The sequence below is a fragment of the Styela clava genome, chromosome 2, assembly GCF_964204865.1.
Source record: "Styela clava chromosome 2, kaStyClav1.hap1.2, whole genome shotgun sequence".
NCBI lineage: Eukaryota > Metazoa > Chordata > Ascidiacea > Stolidobranchia > Styelidae > Styela > Styela clava.
This window is the reverse complement of record NC_135251.1, coordinates 14,406,123-14,426,590: the sequence shown is the minus strand read 5'-3', so window position 1 is coordinate 14,426,590 and position 20,468 is coordinate 14,406,123. Positions and strand designations below refer to the sequence as shown.

General features: G+C 34.9%; 1 protein-coding gene across 1 annotated transcript; it reads right to left on the bottom strand.

Moving 5' to 3' along the window:
- Window positions 1-260: 260 nt before the first annotated feature.
- LOC120335612 (uncharacterized) lies at window positions 261-20,155 on the bottom strand. Its single transcript, XM_039403141.2, has 18 exons — window positions 20,008-20,155; window positions 17,987-18,240; window positions 16,830-17,499; window positions 16,541-16,617; window positions 15,683-15,910; window positions 13,538-13,639; window positions 13,387-13,460; window positions 12,799-12,918; window positions 11,687-11,928; window positions 10,508-10,928; window positions 9,654-9,737; window positions 8,826-8,981; window positions 7,376-7,646; window positions 4,360-4,481; window positions 3,401-3,564; window positions 2,900-3,138; window positions 2,001-2,079; window positions 261-1,535 (listed from the first exon to the last, which is right to left on the bottom strand). The coding sequence occupies exons 2-18, from the start codon at window positions 18,220-18,222 to the stop codon at window positions 1,377-1,379; spliced, it is 3,444 nt and encodes a 1,147-aa protein (XP_039259075.2). The 5' UTR covers window positions 18,223-18,240; window positions 20,008-20,155; the 3' UTR covers window positions 261-1,376.
- Window positions 20,156-20,468: the final 313 nt, after the last annotated feature.

The following is a 20,468-nucleotide window of genomic DNA, read 5'->3' as shown; positions in this document are numbered from 1 at the left end:
GTATGAAAAAAACGAGTGACGGACAGACCTTAACTAATCAACCTAATTCCCTTCCTCACACAACAAATATCAAAATTATCTAAACGTCATGTATTAACCAGTTAGGAAAGCATGGATAGTTTCACACAAAGTCACCAATATTTTAATCCACGATTGATATATCAAAAACTTTAACATGGCATGTGATTCAAACATTGGTGCTTGATTACAACTAGCCTGTTTTGACCACTAAACAATTGCACAAGGCAAACACCATTGGATGAGTTTAATTTCTGCATTTATTTCAAACATAAACACCATATGCAGGTCAATTGAAAAAGTAGATCAAGGTAAAATCACATTAACTGTGTTAAATGACCCATGATAACATTGCCTATATCTTGGCACTTAGTAACAAGCTCATGAAAGATCGCACCCATGTGTTCATACCCATTAACATTTAATTTACACATAGAAACATAATAAATCGCTAAAAATATAGCCTAAAAATAAAAGTAAAATAAATGAAATAAAAGCCATTTTACCATGAAGTTTAGCACATTTTTTAATCTTTTACAAGTAATACCTTGGTATCAACCAAAATTCAAGTATAAAATACGTATGAAAACAAGACATTATAACCACATGAAGTAAAACTTGAAGATCTTCAAGATAACATCAAAAATGTTATCTTGAAGAACAAAATAAGTATAGACGACATTCAAAAAAAAAACATCCCAAGTTTACCATCAAATGAAAGCACTAAATATTACACTAAAAGTTCAGGTTACAGAGCACCACCCTGGTATACACCCTGTTTATGTACACAAGTTAAGTATGTATTAGAGATATTACTAGTCCGACCTGATCTGAACCCAGATTGTAACCATGGATTTTTTATCTCTTTCATAAGCTTCATGAATTCAATAGAATGCTGTAGCTGTGGCTAGCTGCACTGGAAAATCACTGGTATGGATTATCATGTATAAAAATACCCATGATGACTTACCAGATATAAGGGTGTGAGCATAATAACACTTATTCTGCCTACAACAGATGATGTTGCAATCCCAAAAATGTTGCAATTTGTTATGTGGATAACGGCAGTATTTGATCATGTGCTGGAATGGAACTGATGGCTTATTTTAGCAAGATAGAAAAGCATGAATTTTGTTGCTTGTAAAATCTAGCCCCAGAGCCTATAGAATTTACCCCTGATTGAGGACCCGTTTGAAACTAGCAATTGTAATAAAAGCCAGTAATTCGAAAGAATTTTAAAATTTGTGACATCTCTAGTATGTATATGATACAATGCATAGATGTTCAAACTTAAAACGCCTAGTTCAGGAGCATAGGCAGTAAAAAACTGAGACTCCATTTTTATCCAATTGAGTGATTCAATCACAATCGAAGTATTCATCTTTATCACTGTCGTCGTCATCATTATTGTTATTGTCATTCTGTTGATTTTGGAATTTTTTTAATGTTTCCAAATCCAAATTTGAATTCCAATCAGCTTGTTGGTCGCTCTTTTTCTTCGGATCTTTATTTTGTTTCTAGGAATATATTGAATCGTTTTGTGCAGTAGTAGTAGTAGTAGTGCAGTAGTACACATATTACATTCAGATGTCCGCCATCTTGGTTCGCATACTTCGGGAGCCCCCAAGAATGCATTACAGTCAAAGAATTGAACAAATTAGTCATTGCTAATAATACCCAGTGAAGGTCTTTTGAAGGCCCCCTGAGAACATATCTGAGCCCCGAACGTGGCTAATGGTCTATTATGAGAAATCTTGTTCTATGAAGATGGCTTGGTGGCTAGTGGTGCCCGGGTTCAACCAGTATGCCTATCATTCAACCTACAACAATGTAATAAATTGGGCGGGCGGTCCAAAAATATTAGCTCTTTACGAATCAGTCCACGCCTTGTTTGAAGTGAAGGTACGAAAAAGTCAAAAGTCCGTCGTCAGTTAAAAACTATAGAACTAAATGAGAAATACGTTTTTTTTGTCAATTCCTACCTTTGCATTGTCATATTCAATCAATGTTCCTCTCATCATTTTCTTCTTCATTTGAACAATAACACGATCTGCTTCTTTCCTGGACAAAGAAAAATGGAGGATGGTTAATATTGAAAAGAAACTGAAAAACTTATATTCAAATATTTCACCGATTCACCATTATCGACAGTGACTGATGATTATTTTTTATTTGATTTAGAAATTTGTAATATTACTATTGGACACAAAGTAGTGAACCTATGGGATCATTTTGATAAAAAAAAATAATTATTTTTGAAATCTCGCTACCCAAGGATATGCCGATAATATACTATATGACGTGTAATGCTTTTATGGCCTCAAAATAAAATGACTAAATTGAAACTATCCTTTTTTATATGATACCCACGCTACCCAAGGATATGCCGATAATTTACTATATGACGTGTAATGCTTTTATGGCCTCAAAATAAAATGACTAAATTAAAACTATCCTTTTTTATATGATGTTTATTTCCAAGAAACTACGACAATGCAAGAAAGCTGCGATTGTTTGCAATCATCGAGTTTTTGAAATTGTGGCGTGGATTCACTTAAGCAAAACAGCAGCTGCCAAGTTTTTATTCTTTGATATTTCTTACATATACAACTACTATTGAGCAACACTTCAATGCCAAATATAAAATACAATCTACTAGAAAATAAAATCAAAAAAGTTCTTGTTGAAAAAACAAACGACCCAGGAAAATTTTCAGGCAACCAAGTTTTTTGGTCCAACCCAAGGTTCCCATAGGCTAGGGGACACTGATTTAAGATGAAGAATTTGCTAGAATGCTATTGCATTCATTTTATTTTTTCAAATTTCGTTCGTTTCCTATGGCCCCCGATGAGAAATTTTTTTACAACATACTACTCATTACCTTTGTTTATCTTTATCCACAAAAACATCGGGTTCAGGAGAGAATATTTGTTTCAATTCGGCCGGAGTTTGTGCGTCTGTCATTGGACTCCAGTTGCAATGATTATTTGATGAAGTTGGAGTCTTAAACCAGGCAGGTGTAGCTAATGTTGCATCCATTGAAACAGCGGCTCTCATGTTTGGGGTCAAAGGTACAAAATAATTTTGTTCTGAAGCTTTGAACATGTTCGAAGAAAATATCTGAAATAAAAGGTCAAGATGAAAAATGCTTAGATGCCACATGGTGACATCTTGTTTCAATTGCAGGTCAAGAAGAGTTGAGTTTGGGCGTGCGGTGGCGAAGCATCTAAAGTGTTAGACTCAACTATAATGACATCACATGTTCAAATAACGCCACTGATTGGACGCTGCGACAACTTTGATTCAAACCGTTTTATAAATCTAAAATTGGCCTCCCTAACTACAGTTCTAGATATTTCTAACCACATCACACATAACTTACATTATCCTCATCTTGTCCGACATCTGCAGAAAAAAAATCTTGATATTCAGGTCTAGGTTTCTTTAAAACTTCTAAAGCCTCATGAACTTGTTTCCTGTGTTTCAATGTTCCAGGTCTTGCGGTAATTTCCACCGGTCCTTTCTTTTCTCCTGCTGATGAATGAACTGGAAAGATTGAAAGGTAAATAAAAGCCATCTATTGCGAAAAGTAAAATATTTCGTGGAGTTGGTCCAAATCGTAATGGCTCCAGATATGGAGCATCAATTTTTTGAACTTAAAGCTCCAACAGAACTTCCCAGCTCTATGGAATCGAGCATTGCATTGAGTGAGTCCCAATAGTGGGTGCTATCAATTCAAGTAGTTAGCTAAGTCATATGGGGAAACGCAGCCTCTTGTTTGACTATGGAAAAAATAACCAGTAATATAATTCAGATGCATGGACTTGGATGGCGGAGAAAGACAAGAATCGAATAACACGTACCATCATTACGATGGCGAGGAGTCCAGCACTCCTCATATGGGATATGATACTTATAATTGTGCTATGACCTCAGAAACTATAGACTTCAGTCAAGTATAAAATTACTAGAACAAGAAGGGGCTAGCAGTCCATTTAGTATTAGCCAAAATCAAATAAATTACTATGTCAAATACGAACCGAAATAATATTTTCAAAAACTAAAATATGGAAAATATTTTATATTAGATCATGTACAACAGAGAAATTGTATGTTAATAAGAAATAAATCTAAAATCGCACAATATATATTCTGTCTTTTCATGTGCATTTTTATGAAATTCCATATTTTACAGTGTCCGAACTTAAATTAGTGTATAATATCTGACCAGAATTTACTTTATTGAATATAACAATTTCTACAATCAATTTCTAATTCATTTGGGATATCCATGGCTAACCCCAGTGATCAACTTCACACCCCTGATAAATTTTGACATACCTTTTACTTTTTTGGTCCGTTTCATAGATGATAATCTTTCATTATAAGCCTTTTCACATTCCTCTGCAGAGAAGCCCATTTTATTTGATACATCTTCCCAGTTGAGACCTTCATTAACAAGCCTGTATAATAACAAAAATTAACCTCAACTGAAAGTTAAATTCAGGCGGCGCAGATGGCCTAGCAGTTAAGGGCAGTTGCTGTGTTGGCAATACAGTTCGAGAACATTCCGAGTTGAAATCTCATGTTACCCACTTCACCCAGGGTGTAATAAATTTGGTTGGTAACGCGGAACTGGAAAGATGTGGTTCTCAAACTTTTCAATTCATTTCAGAATTTGTCAAGTCTAACGCACCACCTCAAAAATAACTAGCTAACGATAAGCCGCAAATAATAGCAAGGTGAAAGTATGTTTTATTCAAAAAACACGTTGAAAATATGTGGATAGAACGTAAATAATGAGAGAAGTTTTGAAATGTAAATATAAAAAAAATTGACAGGCAAGATCAAATCTAATAAACATTTAATTAGCTTTAATTAATTAGGTATTTAATTAGCTTCTCGCCCGCTCAAGAAATTGTCTACGCATCAATTGTGGGGCGCGCCCACCAGGGTTGTCCAAAACGAATCGAATATTCGAATGTATTCGAATATCAAGGTATTCGAATACCTTTTCGGCTGATTTTCGAATAATTCCGAATAGTAGCCACTTTTCGCCGTAAACGTGTTGTTTCGTTTTACGGGAATCTTTAAACGACTTTTTAAATCGGCACTTTGATTGTTTATATTCTGTGCGACCGTACGTCGCATAGTGTTGCGACACATTTGCACGTTTGCGTGGGTGGACATTGCCGACATTCGTGTACGAGGCTTTTAATTTACAAATTCATTTCCATTACGTCGAAAAATTGAGAAAGTATGTTTCTTTTATTTCTATGTGGCCTGCTTATTATTCGCATGAGTCTTCTCAAGCATGATTTGTGTAACCTTATATTTGGGTCTCACGGTCTGCCAATCATGATATTTAATCGCAGACCGGTTATCGTTACTTTAAAGAGAAACACGGCCACCAAGATAAAGTGATTTGTGACCCTTTCGTTTTGCCGATTCAGCAAAACACGACAGGGACAGGAAAACACAGCTGTGAAATAACCCGTGGACGTACAGTGTAGTACTTATCACATTCCAAAATTATTTCAACATTCGGGTTAATAGGTTGTCCAAAATGATTGCCGCTTTACAACTTAAATTTACCGCTCAATTGTTAAAAATAGTTAATTCTGTGAGTATGATTCTACCAAACTAACATGATCTGGTTCTAAACATATAAAATTATTAGTGAATTTTCTACCCGTCTTATTGGAGGACTATATGGAAAAACCCCTTTTTTGAGTGCTAAAAATAGACATCGTCCTATTTGCCATGTGGACTTATTAGCCGGGAAATACGGTATTTATAGCCGTAATTGTTACGATATCCAATAAATTGTCACAAGTTGGAAAAACAAGTCGATTTATTAGAAAATAATTTTAGGCAAATAATTCTGATAACGATAGTTAAAAGTATCAATCCTTTCCAGAATGATTTTTTGTTGCGCAAAATAATCCAATCCATGACCAACATTTAAAATGTCATGCCGTATTAATTTAATTCTGTTCAACGTAACTCATGGTTGTATCGACAATCTGTGGACATAAAATGTGTAGTAAACTGACCGATATTATTAAATATTGATTCCTATTTTCATATTGATAAAATAATGAAAGTATTAATGCCAAATACAACGGGTATTTGTGGACATGAAATACGTGGTAAACTGCCCAATTATAAATAATTTCGGATTCGTGTTTACAAAATAATGAAACTAATAATTCTAAAATGCAACGGCGATCTGTGGCCTTCAAATGTGTGGTAAACTGCCCGATTTACCAACATTTGAGTTATGATAATAGAATTAAATTAACACGGTAAGGCATTTTAAGTAGTGGTATCGGTCATGGATTCGAATATTTTGCGCAGCACAAAATCATCCTAGTAAAAAGTCCATACTTTTAAATACAAACCAATGGCAACCATTATACAAATTAGTTCCCAAGAGCGGGATAAAATATAAATTCTTTTTCCAACTTGTGACAAGTTTTCGTGAGTATGAAAATAAGAATCAAAACTAATTATATTCGGCACAATATCACGGCAATCTGTGGACATAAATTGTGTGGCAAACTCGCGATTGATATTAATTTTTGATTCCTATTTTCGTATTTACAAAATACAACGGCTATCTGTGAGCTTACAATGTGTGGTAAACTACCCGATTATAAATAGTTTTTGATTCCTATTTTCATATTTATGAAATAATAAAAGTATTATTACTCAAACATACAACGGCGATCTGCGGACTTAAAATATGTGGTAAAGTTCCCAAATATAATTAATTTTTGATTCGTATTTTTGTACTCACGAAAAAATTGTCACAAGTCGGAAAAATACCTCGTACTTTATCCCGCTTTTCGACAAATAATTTGGATAATGGTTGGTATTTAAAAGTATGGCCGTTTTACTAGGTTGATTTTGTGTTGCGCAAATATTCAAATCCATCATCGATACCACTATTGTCGTATTAATTTAATTCTGTTAACATGACTCATGGTATATAAAATATATACTGCAATAATCTGCAAATATGAAATGCCTGGTAATATAGCTAGGTTGTAACTTGTAGATAGCAGTTATTCCATTGCTTATTGTATGGAAATTCCTACATACATTTAGATAAGCTTCAATTAGTGGATTTTATTTTCGAAGTATTCGAAATTTCATATTCGAAAAAAATAATTTCGAATGTATTCGAAATAGTGAACTATTCGGTATTGGCCATCCCTGGCGCCCACCATCTGAGAACCACTGTTCTACATTGCAGTAGCTCTTTGCATATTATTAAGTCAGTGGATAATCGAATAAGACCTAGTTTGTAGCGAGCAAGAAGTATGAACGAGCGCTGGAAAAGAAATCATACTTTCTCAATTTCCTATGTTGGTATGCTGTCCACTTCTTTTCCTGCAAGGGTTTCCTAACAGCTTTTTCTACTTTTGTCGTTATTTTCTTTGAACTTTTGTCTTCAGCCTGCTTTTTAATTTTGGAATTATTTTTAGAAACTTTTTCAGTTGATGTTACTAATTCAACTTCATTATCCTCTGTGTCTGATGTTGTAGATTTTTTGCTTCTTTTTTTCGGTCTTGCTATATCGCCATTCTCTCTTTCTCGCTTCATACTTTTTGTCTTTATTACTGTAATGTTGATAAAATATAATTAGGCTATACAAATTCTTTTCGATTTGCTGATTTATGTTTAAAGTGAGCGTGATAGGGAATAAAGCATTAGACTTAACTATAATGGCATCACAGGTTACACATCTAGGGTTCTAATACGTGTCAGGATGTAATGAATTGGGTAGGCCGAATGAGAAAAATTCCGGTCTTTCCATTTTTCCAATTATATTTATTAGCTTTTTAACTAGCGGTTGGGGGCCACTGCGCAAACCCATATCTACCACCCCACTCAGAGTGTCACAAATTGAGTACGCAATGCAGAACCAGAATGATTTCGGTCCTTCCAAAAATAGTACTTCCTTACTTATATTTAGATATCAGTGACTGCTTGTACAGTACCTTGTTCTGAGTGGAAGGCACGAATAATTGTCATATAAACAAACTCAACACAGGCATGGAAACACTCCATAAGAGTGGATTTCACGACAATACTTCGTGACAAAATTACTAGCACACATGATTGAATCATTTTATCATATATCATAATTCTTAACATTGGGTGACTATGCTTAATTTATTTTTTCTAGGGTCGGCTTACTTATTCGCACACAAGTCTCCTCAAGCATGATTTGTTTTAACTCCATATCTGGGACGATATATTTTATAATGTATTCAACCACACAAAAAGGTCTGGATCTGCCAATCACATGTACTATTATTTACCAAGTAACTTGTACTGCCAGCTGTTGTTTGTCTTAATTTTTTCAAAAACCCCATGACAATTATAACTGTGCAATGAATGTCCATATGGATACTTCACCTGATAAGATGATTCAGATCCTTGGATTTCGTGAATTCAGGGGTAAATGGGACCAAACTAGACAACACAGCTGATAACTAACCCATGAACGTACAGTGCTTATCACAATCACAGAGTATCCACAGATTATTTCAATCTTTCCACTGAAAGGTTGTTTAAAACTTTTTTGAGGCGAGTGATTCAATGTTCAGAATAGTTAAAACAGTTAATTCTGTGTGTGGTGCCTAATTCTGACTATAAAAATTATGAATGCATATTGGTGCTCAATTGGCTAACAGAGTTTTTTTGCCTGTCTTATTTGAAGGACCATATGGAAAAATCCCCTCTTCAGTGATAAAAATAGACCTCATTTTATTTGTTAGGTAGACTTATTATACCTTGTATATGAACATTTGCTTCCAATGCAGGTATATCTCTGTCACAGCCAATTTTGGAATGATTTGACAATCTGCAAACATCACTGACAACTAGTGGAGTGATGGGTACTTTATAACTGCGTGTTCGTACTCTCGTGGATGAAATTCGTTCTCGATCTAAATTCAATTTGATTAGTGTAATTGATGTCAAATTTTTCCTAATGGTAGGAAATTGAACAAAAAATTTATCTTGAAGAAAATGTTCTACTACCATACTAGATACAATAACTTCAAAGTCTGACCTACGGGTGGTTTAAAAATATGATTTTGGCTCAGATTCCGAAATCCATAATTATCCCTTTAAAATATTCCTGATGAATGTAAAATACCATCTAATATTGTGAAAGAAATGACAGAACACTTTGTGTTCACAGCCCAAATTACGTTAACCTGTACCTTGCTATGTTAACAGAAATGATCAAGAAAAAACTTTAAATATGTGTAGATTAAAACAGTCAGAGAAGAGATGAAAAAAAAATTGAAGATAGCTGATCTGTAAATCATAGGATTTCACTATGATGGTATTACAGGTTAGAATCTCGGGTCCAAATCCCATGTCCACCAACTCACCCAGTGTGAAATAAATAGGGTGGTCAATACCAAACCGGAAAGATTCTGGATTCTTACCTAGCAGTAGTTGCTTGTGCAAAGCCATGTTAAGAGCAAAATGAGTAGTATAAAAAATCACTCCATCCAATAAAAAGTGTAATTTGCGAAGTTTACCATTTACAAAGCAAACTATATAAAAACTTAAATTCTATTCTAAACTTCTATTCTATAATACATCACCTAATATTTTCCTCCTTCTTGTCGATGAAATCTGCAAGGTTTCTGAGGATAAGTCAATTGAAGCAGTAGGTTTGCCAGTATTTTCTGCAGAAAATACAAATGAAACTAGCATTAAAATATTCTGTGAGAGCAAAGTGAATGGAAAGTAAGAATACAGACATCGGGAGACATGTCTCCCTTGATTTCACTGCGCAATTGTAAAATATCTAGTCATTTTCAAGTAGTTCCCACCCTCAACACTTGCAAATAGGGTGTGCCCCAAACTAAGAAAGAATCTTATAATACAGAAATAGCTGGAAAATCACTTTATGGAGAAAATCTTCAGTTGGAAATGTTTTTCAAGCTTTCTTCTTTGCATCTATTGCATTTGTTGCAAATCAATACTAAAACCAGTATTGGAATTGCATAGGTTTTGGCTCAAGAGATTCATTTTTTTTACGTCAAAGCTGGACTCTTGCTTCGGTTCTATAGCCATTGAGGTTTTTTGGATATGATCACTACCATGAAATATCAACCCAAAATCAGTTTCGCAGCAGTGTGACTGACTCTAAACTCTGATGTAGGGCTTTCAAATTTGAAGACTTTATATATCCAAATTTAACTTGAAACTTTTAAATTAATAATAAACGAATGAAATTTCAGACAAAATTTATAAGCCGAAAAAGATACATTTTGTTGTTTGTATGAAGTATTAGAATATCATAAATGTGAAAAAATATTTAGATTAGAAGCTAGAGCCACTCAAATTTCTGGTTGCCCCAACTCCAGCTCATCAGCTACACCAGAATGCTACGTCCCTAGCTCCCAGATTTAAAACACACGATTCAACATTATAGTATTTTTTTTAACTCTACCTTGATCAATTTCTTTCACACTGCTTTTACTTTTCGTAATTCCACTGGAATTATCATCGACAACAAAAAATTCTGCTGTAATATTTTTCTTACTCTCTTCCATTTCATTACAGACATTTACAATGTTTCTATTCCCATCCTCTCTATCGCCAGCCACAATGACAGAATTTTCTTGTTTCGTTGTCGACAGTTCCGCTGATTTGACGACGGGTGTGTTGTAAAGGTTTTTGGCAGACTTTCTTCTTTGTTTATGTCTTTTAGTAGATTTACTTGGTTTGTGTTTATGTTTCTCATGAATAAGAGCCGGTGCATTTTCATCTTCTTCAATTGGAAGGCAATTTTTGCTGGGGAGTTTTGTCCTTCTTTTTATGAGTGTAGATTTTTGGTTGGACTTTACAGACAATTTCTTATTTGATGGTGCCTATAACAGAAATTACAAATTACTATACAAAAATTTAGCGTAACAGAAAATTCTAAAATAAATATTTTATTGGAATACTTAATATTTTATTATGTCCAGGAGTTCCACAAGTTTACATTAAAAATGAGAGTCTGTATTATTATAGGCATTTTGTTTAAATATAATCAAATACACAATGTGTTTCAGTAGGGTTCTCTGAAAGACCTTCAAATGTTCTGTGTCAAATTTAACATGAAAACATATTTCTGGCTCGTTCATTTTCAGTTTCTTCAGACAATGTTTTGAATATTTTTTGGCATATTTCATGATCACAGATACCGATATAATCATATATTCACATAATATGCATATAATAATTGTACATGGGTTTCTTCAAGCACCTGAAATGTTTATTAGAGTTCATCTGATTCCCTTTCTGGGTTCAAAAACAATGATGATTATGTATATGCAAGAGAAGTGCTGGACTCAACGCATACAGTGGTTTGTGTAGCCATTGGTCAGTTAAAGACTTCCTCCAATTATATGCCCAGCATGAGTAGTTAATCAGGCGAAAGGATTTTATTTGTAATAAATACATATATTATTAAGTCATCTAATTGGCTTTTCTTCTCCCCGTTATTTAAATGAATAATAAATTCCATACTAAATAGGAAAAGTAGTTACCGTAAGTCTAGAACCTCATATCACTCAGATAAATCTTTATTATGAACTACATATCCTCACTATTCTCTGTTACAAAAACTGGATTGTATTCATACTTTAGGAGTTTTTGTAGTCTCAATTTCACAGACGTCTGGATAATAAAAATGATTTGAAGATGTTTTCTTTTTGCGACAGGTTTTGCTCAAGGATTTTGCTTCTGTTTCTTGCTGTAATGGACTTGTACTTGTTGTATGGATTGTACGTCTAGAACGACCACGATCAACGTTTTTCTTCTGCGAAACAGTCTTTGCAGACACAATGGTAGCAGAACAATCGGCATTTGGTATATCAGCTGGCTCTGGAAGAGAATGCAAAATATATCAATTCTTTGAATTGAGTTTTTGTCGTTTCCATTCTAGAGGAAAATAAAAGAATTTGAAAGAACCAAATGTCGTTAATTAATAGGTAATTCATGATACAATTTGCAAAAATATTGATGAGCAAAATAACATACATCTGTTCAAGCTAAGCATGACTACTGAACTAGTGGATAAAATACCTCAATGAACATAATTATTATGAAAATCAAGATCCACACGCTAAACAACGTCACAGCATTGACAGTATTTTTGATGTCCATGAGTACCTAGTGGTTTAAGTGTTTTAGACTTACCTTTGATGACAAGATCACATGCCTGCCATCTTACCCAGGGTGTGGGTGAGATTAAGATAGGGGTGAGCAATATTTTCCTGAAACTGCCGCATTTAGAAAATCCTTTTTGCAAAGAGCCGCATATGGCTCCACACTTACTATTCTCATTCACTATGATTGACTATCAAATTTGATGGTGGCTCACATTGTTGAACGAGAGAGATGAAAGAAACATACTATTATCTTAACACAGCTTAGATCATTTTAGTATAGCTTTGAAATATATCAAAATTTTATCTGTAGCAGCAAGAAGTTTTCACAACTTTTTCCAAGAGTGGAAGGCCGCATAAAATTCTTTGCCGGGCCACATGCAGCCCCCGGGCCATAGTTCGCCCATCCCTAGTTCAAGCACTGACCTAACCAGTTTAAACAACTTAAACAACAAAAAAAACAGCAGACATAGACTTGAATAACAGAATTTAACTAATCCCAAGTTTAGGAATAAAGAATTCCGGCTGACAGATGTTGGAATGGTCATTAATAAGCTACACAACAAAAACATATAAATGTACTTACGTTCGTGGAAGCTATTTTCAGTGACAGGAGTTAAAGCTGAAGCGTATTTTCCCACATCTGGCTTAGCAGGAGAAAATGATGATTTTGGCAGTGTTGATAGAAGAAATATATCCGATGGATCTGACACAGATTAAAAAAAATAGTAAAGAACTGTAGGCTGTAATTATTAAATATTTATATCTTGTTGTCATTCCATACTGTTTAGAACAGTGGCTCCCTAACCTTTTAAGCCGCACCTTCCTAAAATTTGTCAAGTCTAGATCCTCACCTCAAAGATAACTAGCTAACAATAAGCTACAGATAACAGATAGTAAAGCAAAAGTATGTTTCAATCAAAAAACAAGTTGAAAATACGTGTACGGTACATACGATAATAAAAAAATGTAAATATCCAAAATAAGGCAAGCAAGATCGAAGCTAACAAATATTTTTATTTTTTATTAGCTTCACACCCCCTCCAAAAAACTGTCTACGGCCCACATTGCGGGTGCAAATCGGCGGTTTCAAACATTTCTCCTCCTAACACTAAAGCAGATATCTCAATCATTTTTCTGTTTAGTCCCCCCATTAAAAAAAAACTGCCATTACCTGAGGTTTTGGTCCTGTGGCTGTGATTATTATTTGTTTCATCAAGTGACATATGAAAAGGCCGATCGGAGTTTCTGCAAAAATATGATTTGTTGAAAAGCACTTTCTCATTTTTGAACGATGGCAAGGCGGCATTACTTAGAAAACTCACTCGGATGCTCTAGTTCTTCTCGTACTTTGACTTATTTCATGAGAATGGTTAATTTCATCAGAAGCAGCAAAAGTTTGGCCTTGATAACTTCCGCTGTCTGAACTAAAATATAAATGTCATTATAGATAATGTACGAGAGATTATAAATATTTAAGTTTTTCATATGACGCTTATTCACACTTATTGCTCTAAACCAGGGGTCACCAACCTTTTCGAAGCCGAGGGCTACTTTTAGGGTACAGATTGAGCTGCGGGCTACCAGTTCAATGTACACTTCTAAAAAAATCAGTTGCTCGATTAAGCTTCAATTATTGATATAATTACTGGTATTTAGGGAAGTATAGACACTAATAAACTTTAGGATTCTTCAGGAAATCAAACGATTATCACAACGTTGTAAATAAATTTCTATCAATACCACTCATATTTCAAAACTGAGTGTTAAATTGATTTTCATAGGAAACAACAATGTACTTGAATTATTTACAAACACTCTGCACAAGTCTAAGATAAAATGGACTTAACAGTTGTACTATCAAATGTTGCATAGTATTATACTCCGACGTGTAACTTGACACTGTAACTCTGACCGAGTCTTGCAGATTTTCATCAGTGAGGCGTGTTCCAAGTTTGTTCATGGTGGAGTGAGTCGCGTCGCTATGACCCGTCGTGTTAAGCGTTAGGTTCGCAGGTTAGAATCCCATGCGGGAATAGTTATGTGCGAAAGGATTGCTGGACTCCTCGCTGCCTTTGGGTGGTTCAGGTAACCGCTGGTCGGTTAAGGCTTCCTTCCTGATTTGTCATATGGTTAAGCCGTCCTATCGGCTATCTTCTCCTCCGGGATAAATATGTAAATCTCCTCCTATCCTGAGTTTGTCAAAAATGTTGATTCGAAAGGATAAGTTGAAACAAACGATGGTCTCGTAAAATAGGATTGCTGTATGATTTGAATCGCGAGCTTTTTCTTTTCTGTCCGTACTGTGCTGACCAGTGGGTAGTTAGCGCGGAAGATTACGTGACAAGATGTGAAATATCTCTCGGCTTTGCCGTCGCTAAAATCGCCCCACTAATGAGACACACGCAGGCTGTTTTTATGGTGGTATAAATATATCCACCTACCCTTCATCGTGAAAATGATGGATTTTTCTTTGGAATCAATATTTGTGTTATTACTGCTCCGCTAACCAACGGACAAGAAAAAGCGCGGGTTCGTGGAAAGTGATCTCAGTGTGATGTCATAATTGGAAGAGTGTTAATTGAATCGTCACATTACTGGGGTTAAATAAAAATAAGGTTGATGGTTACAATAATCAATATAGTGTTATTTTCAGTTCCATATAAGTGTGATTTATACTAAAATAGCAGGACAAAATTTAATTGTTGTAGCTTACTTATAAGAGCCGTTATTAAGCTTAGTTTGGAACAGACCTGCGGGCGACTCATATGGTCTTCGTGAGCGACTTGGTGCCCGCGGGCAACGCGTTGATGACCCCTGCTCTAAACAAAGCTCAAAACAAGTCATTGATATCTAACAATAGATAAAAAGCTACTACTATTGGAAGGACTGAAATCTTTTCTGTTGAACCCAAATTATTTCACCCTGGGTGAAGTCGTGGCATGGACTTTGAACCCAAGATAGCTCAGCGGTACGGAGCATCGTGCTAAACGTTAGGAATACACTCGCCACCGCACCTGTGATAAAACTGAGTGGGTTTGCAGGTTCGAATCCCACACGGGATTAATTTGTGCGAGAAGATTGCTGGACTTCTCGATGCAGTAGGGTGGTTCACGTAATCGCAAAACATGATGGAAAATTAACATTAAAAATACCGTAATTATGCGATTTAGTTCATTGTCAAATACTGAGTGATGATGTCATTGAATGGGGACTCCTGAACACCAGTTGCACAATTTTCCACTTTTCAGTGTTGTGTTTTCTTTTAATTTTATTGAGTAAATACTATTTTGTGAATATGGATCTATATGCATTTCGCTATAAACAAGGCTCTGCACAAGCAGTGACTAAAATAAAAGAATTATTTTGTTGAGATTACCAGAATCTCTCCGGTTTGGTTCCCCCTGACTATAATAAAATTTAATCAAGTAAAAATTATGCTCTAACAAAACAAGAGAATAATAAATTACCTGTTTAAATTGACATGCCGTTTACCAAATGTTCTCCATCCAGATGGAAAACCTTTCACAAATTTGTTCGCAGTATTTAAAGGAACTCCTGCATTTACAGATGCCTGAACAAGCATATTTCCTGAAAGATTATATACTGATCCACCGGATGTCACTATTGTTCTACCTCCATTTTTAACATCGACTATGAAACTTGTACGAAAAAGTACCTGTTTGTTATTTTCTTCCCTATAAAGATGATGAAAATAAAAAATTTGGTCGTAAAAGTAAAGATTTCACTTAGCTGGCAAGAATTTCGTTAATGAAATATATTTTGTTGAAAAGGATGGCTATAACAGAAAGGAAGCAGATTTATACCACCATTTTTTTTATACCTCTAAGCTGGCCTTGGCTCCAGAGCCATTGTGATTTTGATATGACCTCTACCATTAAACATCATCCCAAATGCAGTTTCACGAAAGTGGGACTTGAAACCATGATAAAATTTTCAATTTCTTAAAAGTAATCTTTAAACTTTTAATGATACATATTTAACAAGAAACTTTTAATTGAATAGTAGAAACTAAACAATGAAACAAAAAATTTCAAGAGGTAAAGGATAAATATCATAAAACTTATAAAGTAATAAAAATATTATAAATGTGAAAAAATAATTAGATTTGTGTTAGCTCCAGATCCGGCTCCCAACTTTTTTGGTGAGCTCGGCTCCAGCTCAGACTCCCCATCCCTAAGGGCCACAAGACTTTGTTAAATTAAGAATTAGTTTTGTAAAAATAGTCCCATAAAAGATATGTTCTACATTGTCAGTTTGTCCAGTGAACTAAAACATAGAAGCACTCTACAAAAATTAAGATTTACTTTGAATATCCTTCCACATGAACTTGATTTCTTGAAAATGTTACAGACCATTGAGATATCTCTTTTGTTACCATATCCTGTAATAAAATTGGAATTGGATTTAATAAAAGAATATAAATTGCAACTTGCACAACCTTGCCAAACTTAACTTCCGTACAGGAAATTAAGAAATTGAATAAATAAGTTATTAAATTACCTTAATAATATTCGTAATAATAACAAATGATTGAATAATATATATTTATTTATTTGCGATATTTATGAAAGAAAACTTTCATATAATACTTACAGCTGAACTTGTTATGTTTGATTTGTCTCTGTCTGAAGGTTTATATTTCGAAGTAGATTTGATTGAACTCAATGGCGGAGAATCTTTATCAAAACAAGTTGACAATTCATCAACAGGACATAGTGAAGTTGTTGCCTTTTTATATTTCTGACCCGATTTTATCATTTTCCTCTTTCCTTTTGGTGTTTTTGCAGATATTATTTCATCAACAGCAAGACATTTCATTGTTTTATCCTTATTTGAAGAAAAATGCAAAACTACAGGTGTTCTCTGTGGTGTTTTTTCAGCACACAAATCACCGCCAATCACAGATTTTTGTCCAATGCTATGTCCACTTACAGAACATCCTTGACCCTTTGACTCAAATAAAACATCATTTTTATCAGACTCAAACAATGAGCATTGTAAATCATTTTCTTTGTCATTGTTTCGAGTTGGGTCCGAAATTTCATCATGTTCATTTTCATGAAGGATTTGCAAATGACTATTGCCATTCTCCACAGGTAGCATCGCTTTTCTACCATTTTGAATAGATGATAATTTCTTTTTTGTCTTTGATGAATACCTTTCGTTTGATGTTTTTTGTTTTGTAAAATCATTGTTTATTGTTTTTCCTTCAGTGTTTTCTCCATTTTTCTCAATTAGAACATTTCTTCTCTTAGTTGAAAGACTAAATATAATGTTTCAAAAAACATAGGACATAAAAATAGGTATATATAGTCAGTATAAAGTAGCTAGTAGACATTTAGATTGATTGCACAACAACTAGGGCCATAAAGTATGAGAAAATTCATAGCTGACCCCGATTCCAAACTTTGAGCCACATAATTAATAAAATTTACCCTTGCTGACTCCAGACTTCCTGCTAGCAAATATTCTGCTTGAAAACTTTGACTCCGAACACCACAATAGAAGTATGAAATTCAGACTAGGACTGAAAACTCCGAAAAATTCAAAATTTCTGTTTCGCTTCTGACTCTGGACTCAAGGGTGCTAAATGTGATTGTGGCCCAGACTATGATTCTTAGTCAAAAGTGAATGAACGGTTGTCAAATATTGACTTAATGGTTCAATCCCAGCAAATCAAAGACGTGAAATCCTATATCAGTATATATTATATATCAAAAGTATTTTAGCTGGTATTTCATTAAACTTACCTTTCATTATTTTCCAACGGTGATTTTTCAAGAAATGTTCTTGGATGTACGCAAATAGAACTTGGAGTTCCATTGAATCTGAAATATTTCAATAGTTCTGATGTTTTTGTTGATTTTCTTGATATTTCCGATTCTGAATCACGCCTGAAAGTCTCATTCTCTTCGGCATCTCCAAAACATGATGCACTGTATCCCAGTGGTATACTATCATTCAAATCAGTAAAGTCTTTGCTCATATTTCAATAATTTAAAGGCTGTCAAGAAATATAATTTTAGACTTTCAAGCCAGTTTGACCCGCTTTGCATATCGCATAGAAACAATTGGTTCCTCCAATTGCTCATAAGCTGTGACCCACCCATATGAAATATAACAACTCCCAAGGTGTTTGGAAAAGCTATAAATACATCTAATATAAATAAACACTTTCGGTCGGTGAGGAAACAACGACGCTGTGTCATGCAATAACCTTGTGTTAACTAAATTATTATTATTTTTTTAAATAGAATGAAGCCATTTTTTTCTGATTTGAATTGCTGTTGATTCAAATCACTTCGATTCAAAATTCTGAAACTTACGGTACATTCCTAATTCAGTACCGGAGTCAAAGTCAGTCAAGCAGTATGTTAGTCGAATTTCAAGGCGCTTGTTCACTGAACGCCGTAAGTACTTCTAGTTAGCGTGGCCCAAAAATTTTTTGTATATCTTATTTCTAACCCCCACCTGACTACGTCATCCAAACATTACGTCACTACGACATCAAAATCATGTCGTAGAGCTTGCCAAAGAAAAGCTACAATCACCCAAAATGACATCTCCGCCGACGATGACGAACTCGCTAATGCCAGCTATCTCTCTCATATTGGGATCGTTACGATGAGAAAATGAGAGAAATAGCTTGCTTGATTTTGGGTGATCGTCTGTGCGTTTTAGACGGCAATCCGTATACTTTGACGGACCTTATTTTGCCACTGTAAAGTTGTAGTGACTAATTGTTGGATGATGTAGTCAGGTGGGGGTGACGTATGCGAAACTGGTTATGCCACGTCAACTAGAAGTACTTGACGGTATCTAGTGAACTAGTCCTGTCAGTACGGCACACTATACAAATCGAGTGACATTGTCCCGTTTCAGAGAAACCCATTTTACCAATGATTAGACACCCCTCTTAGAGGGCTGACGGCTAACTTGCCATAGACAAATCGTAAAAGTAAAACAGCCATCTTTCCATCTCCCTCCAGTGATTACAAGAAGAGCCTCCGCACAGTTGCAGGCTAACCTGTTACCACGCCGTCGCATGGCGAGTTAGCCTGCACCCCTTTGGAGGACGTCTGGACATGGTTGTCCCTCAATATCAGTTAAAATAAAAGTGCGCAAAAAACTACGAAGAAGCGCAATCTAAAAACGTGATCAATGAATTCCTTCGAAAAAAAATACCGTAATCCGATTTACGGAAGGAAAAAAATGTGGCATTCAAGAGTTTTGAGCAAAAACGGCAATTTTAGTCATGTGACGGCCGCGATTAATTTAAATTATTATCAAGACAAGCATGGCGCGATATGCTGCATTTGTCGTCACGCTAAATGCCCCTCGTTTGTGGGACACATGAAGTGTTTGTTTCATTGAACCAAATGACGAAACATTATTGGAATTTGGATAGTGTGCCCTATTGCCTGTAGTCTCAATTCCGCAATCAATATTCCATGTCTATCGTTAAGCATCACCATTCCCAATAATTTCCCATGTTGTGATTTTCAGAGTACGTACTGGTACCAGTATAAGATAAAAAAAACCCATGGAACAAGTGTTTGATTGTGACTTGTACCGGTAGGCCTATTGTATTTCTGAGATCAAACTTATGTCTGCGTCGTATCCCTTATTATTATTTATAAAATACATTTATTTTAAAAATTAGATTTGGCATATAGGCACGCCAGCATGTAAACAAAAAAAATAAAAACAATTTACATACGGTATTTACATACGATAATTACATACTGCATACGGTAACGTTCCACCCTACCTGCCTACTGCTGTACTGTACTGCTGCATTCCATCATTCGAATATGGTTGTTTGTGCCGGTTTTTCCCACTTGGTTTAAGTATATATATTTGGTTTTTCCCATTTATATTTACAGTATACACTTTGGCTTTTCCCGCAAAATTTTCAATAGTTGATCTCTTCAATACTGACATCGCGTGGCACAAATAGAGAGGAGAGAGAAAGAGAGTGAGATTTATTATTTGCAACTAGAATAAAACATACAATAATCATGTCGAACTCAATTTTATAAACGCAATTGTATTTGTGTCTAACCTATGGTGTATATAAAAGTGATTATTTACAATATACAAAAAATATCCAGAAACAGGTATACCCTAGATCAGGGGTCACCAACCTTTTTGAAGGCGAGGGCTACTTTCTGGGTACCGATTAAGCCGAGGGCTACCAGTTCAATGTGAACACTTTTAAAAAAGTCAATT

Bases quoted from the DNA above. Each gene is read 5' to 3' on its own strand.
- LOC120335612 (XM_039403141.2), bottom strand. From the start codon at position 18,222: ATGAGCAAAGACTTTACTGATTTGAATGATAGTATACCACTGGGATAC. The intron at 8,982-9,653 runs GTGATGTATTAT...AATTGAATTTAG, and splicing joins AAGAAGGAGGAAAATATTAG to ATCGAGAACGAATTTCATCC. The intron at 1,536-2,000 runs GTAGGAATTGAC...ATATATTCCTAG, and splicing joins TTGAATATGACAATGCAAAG to AAACAAAATAAAGATCCGAA.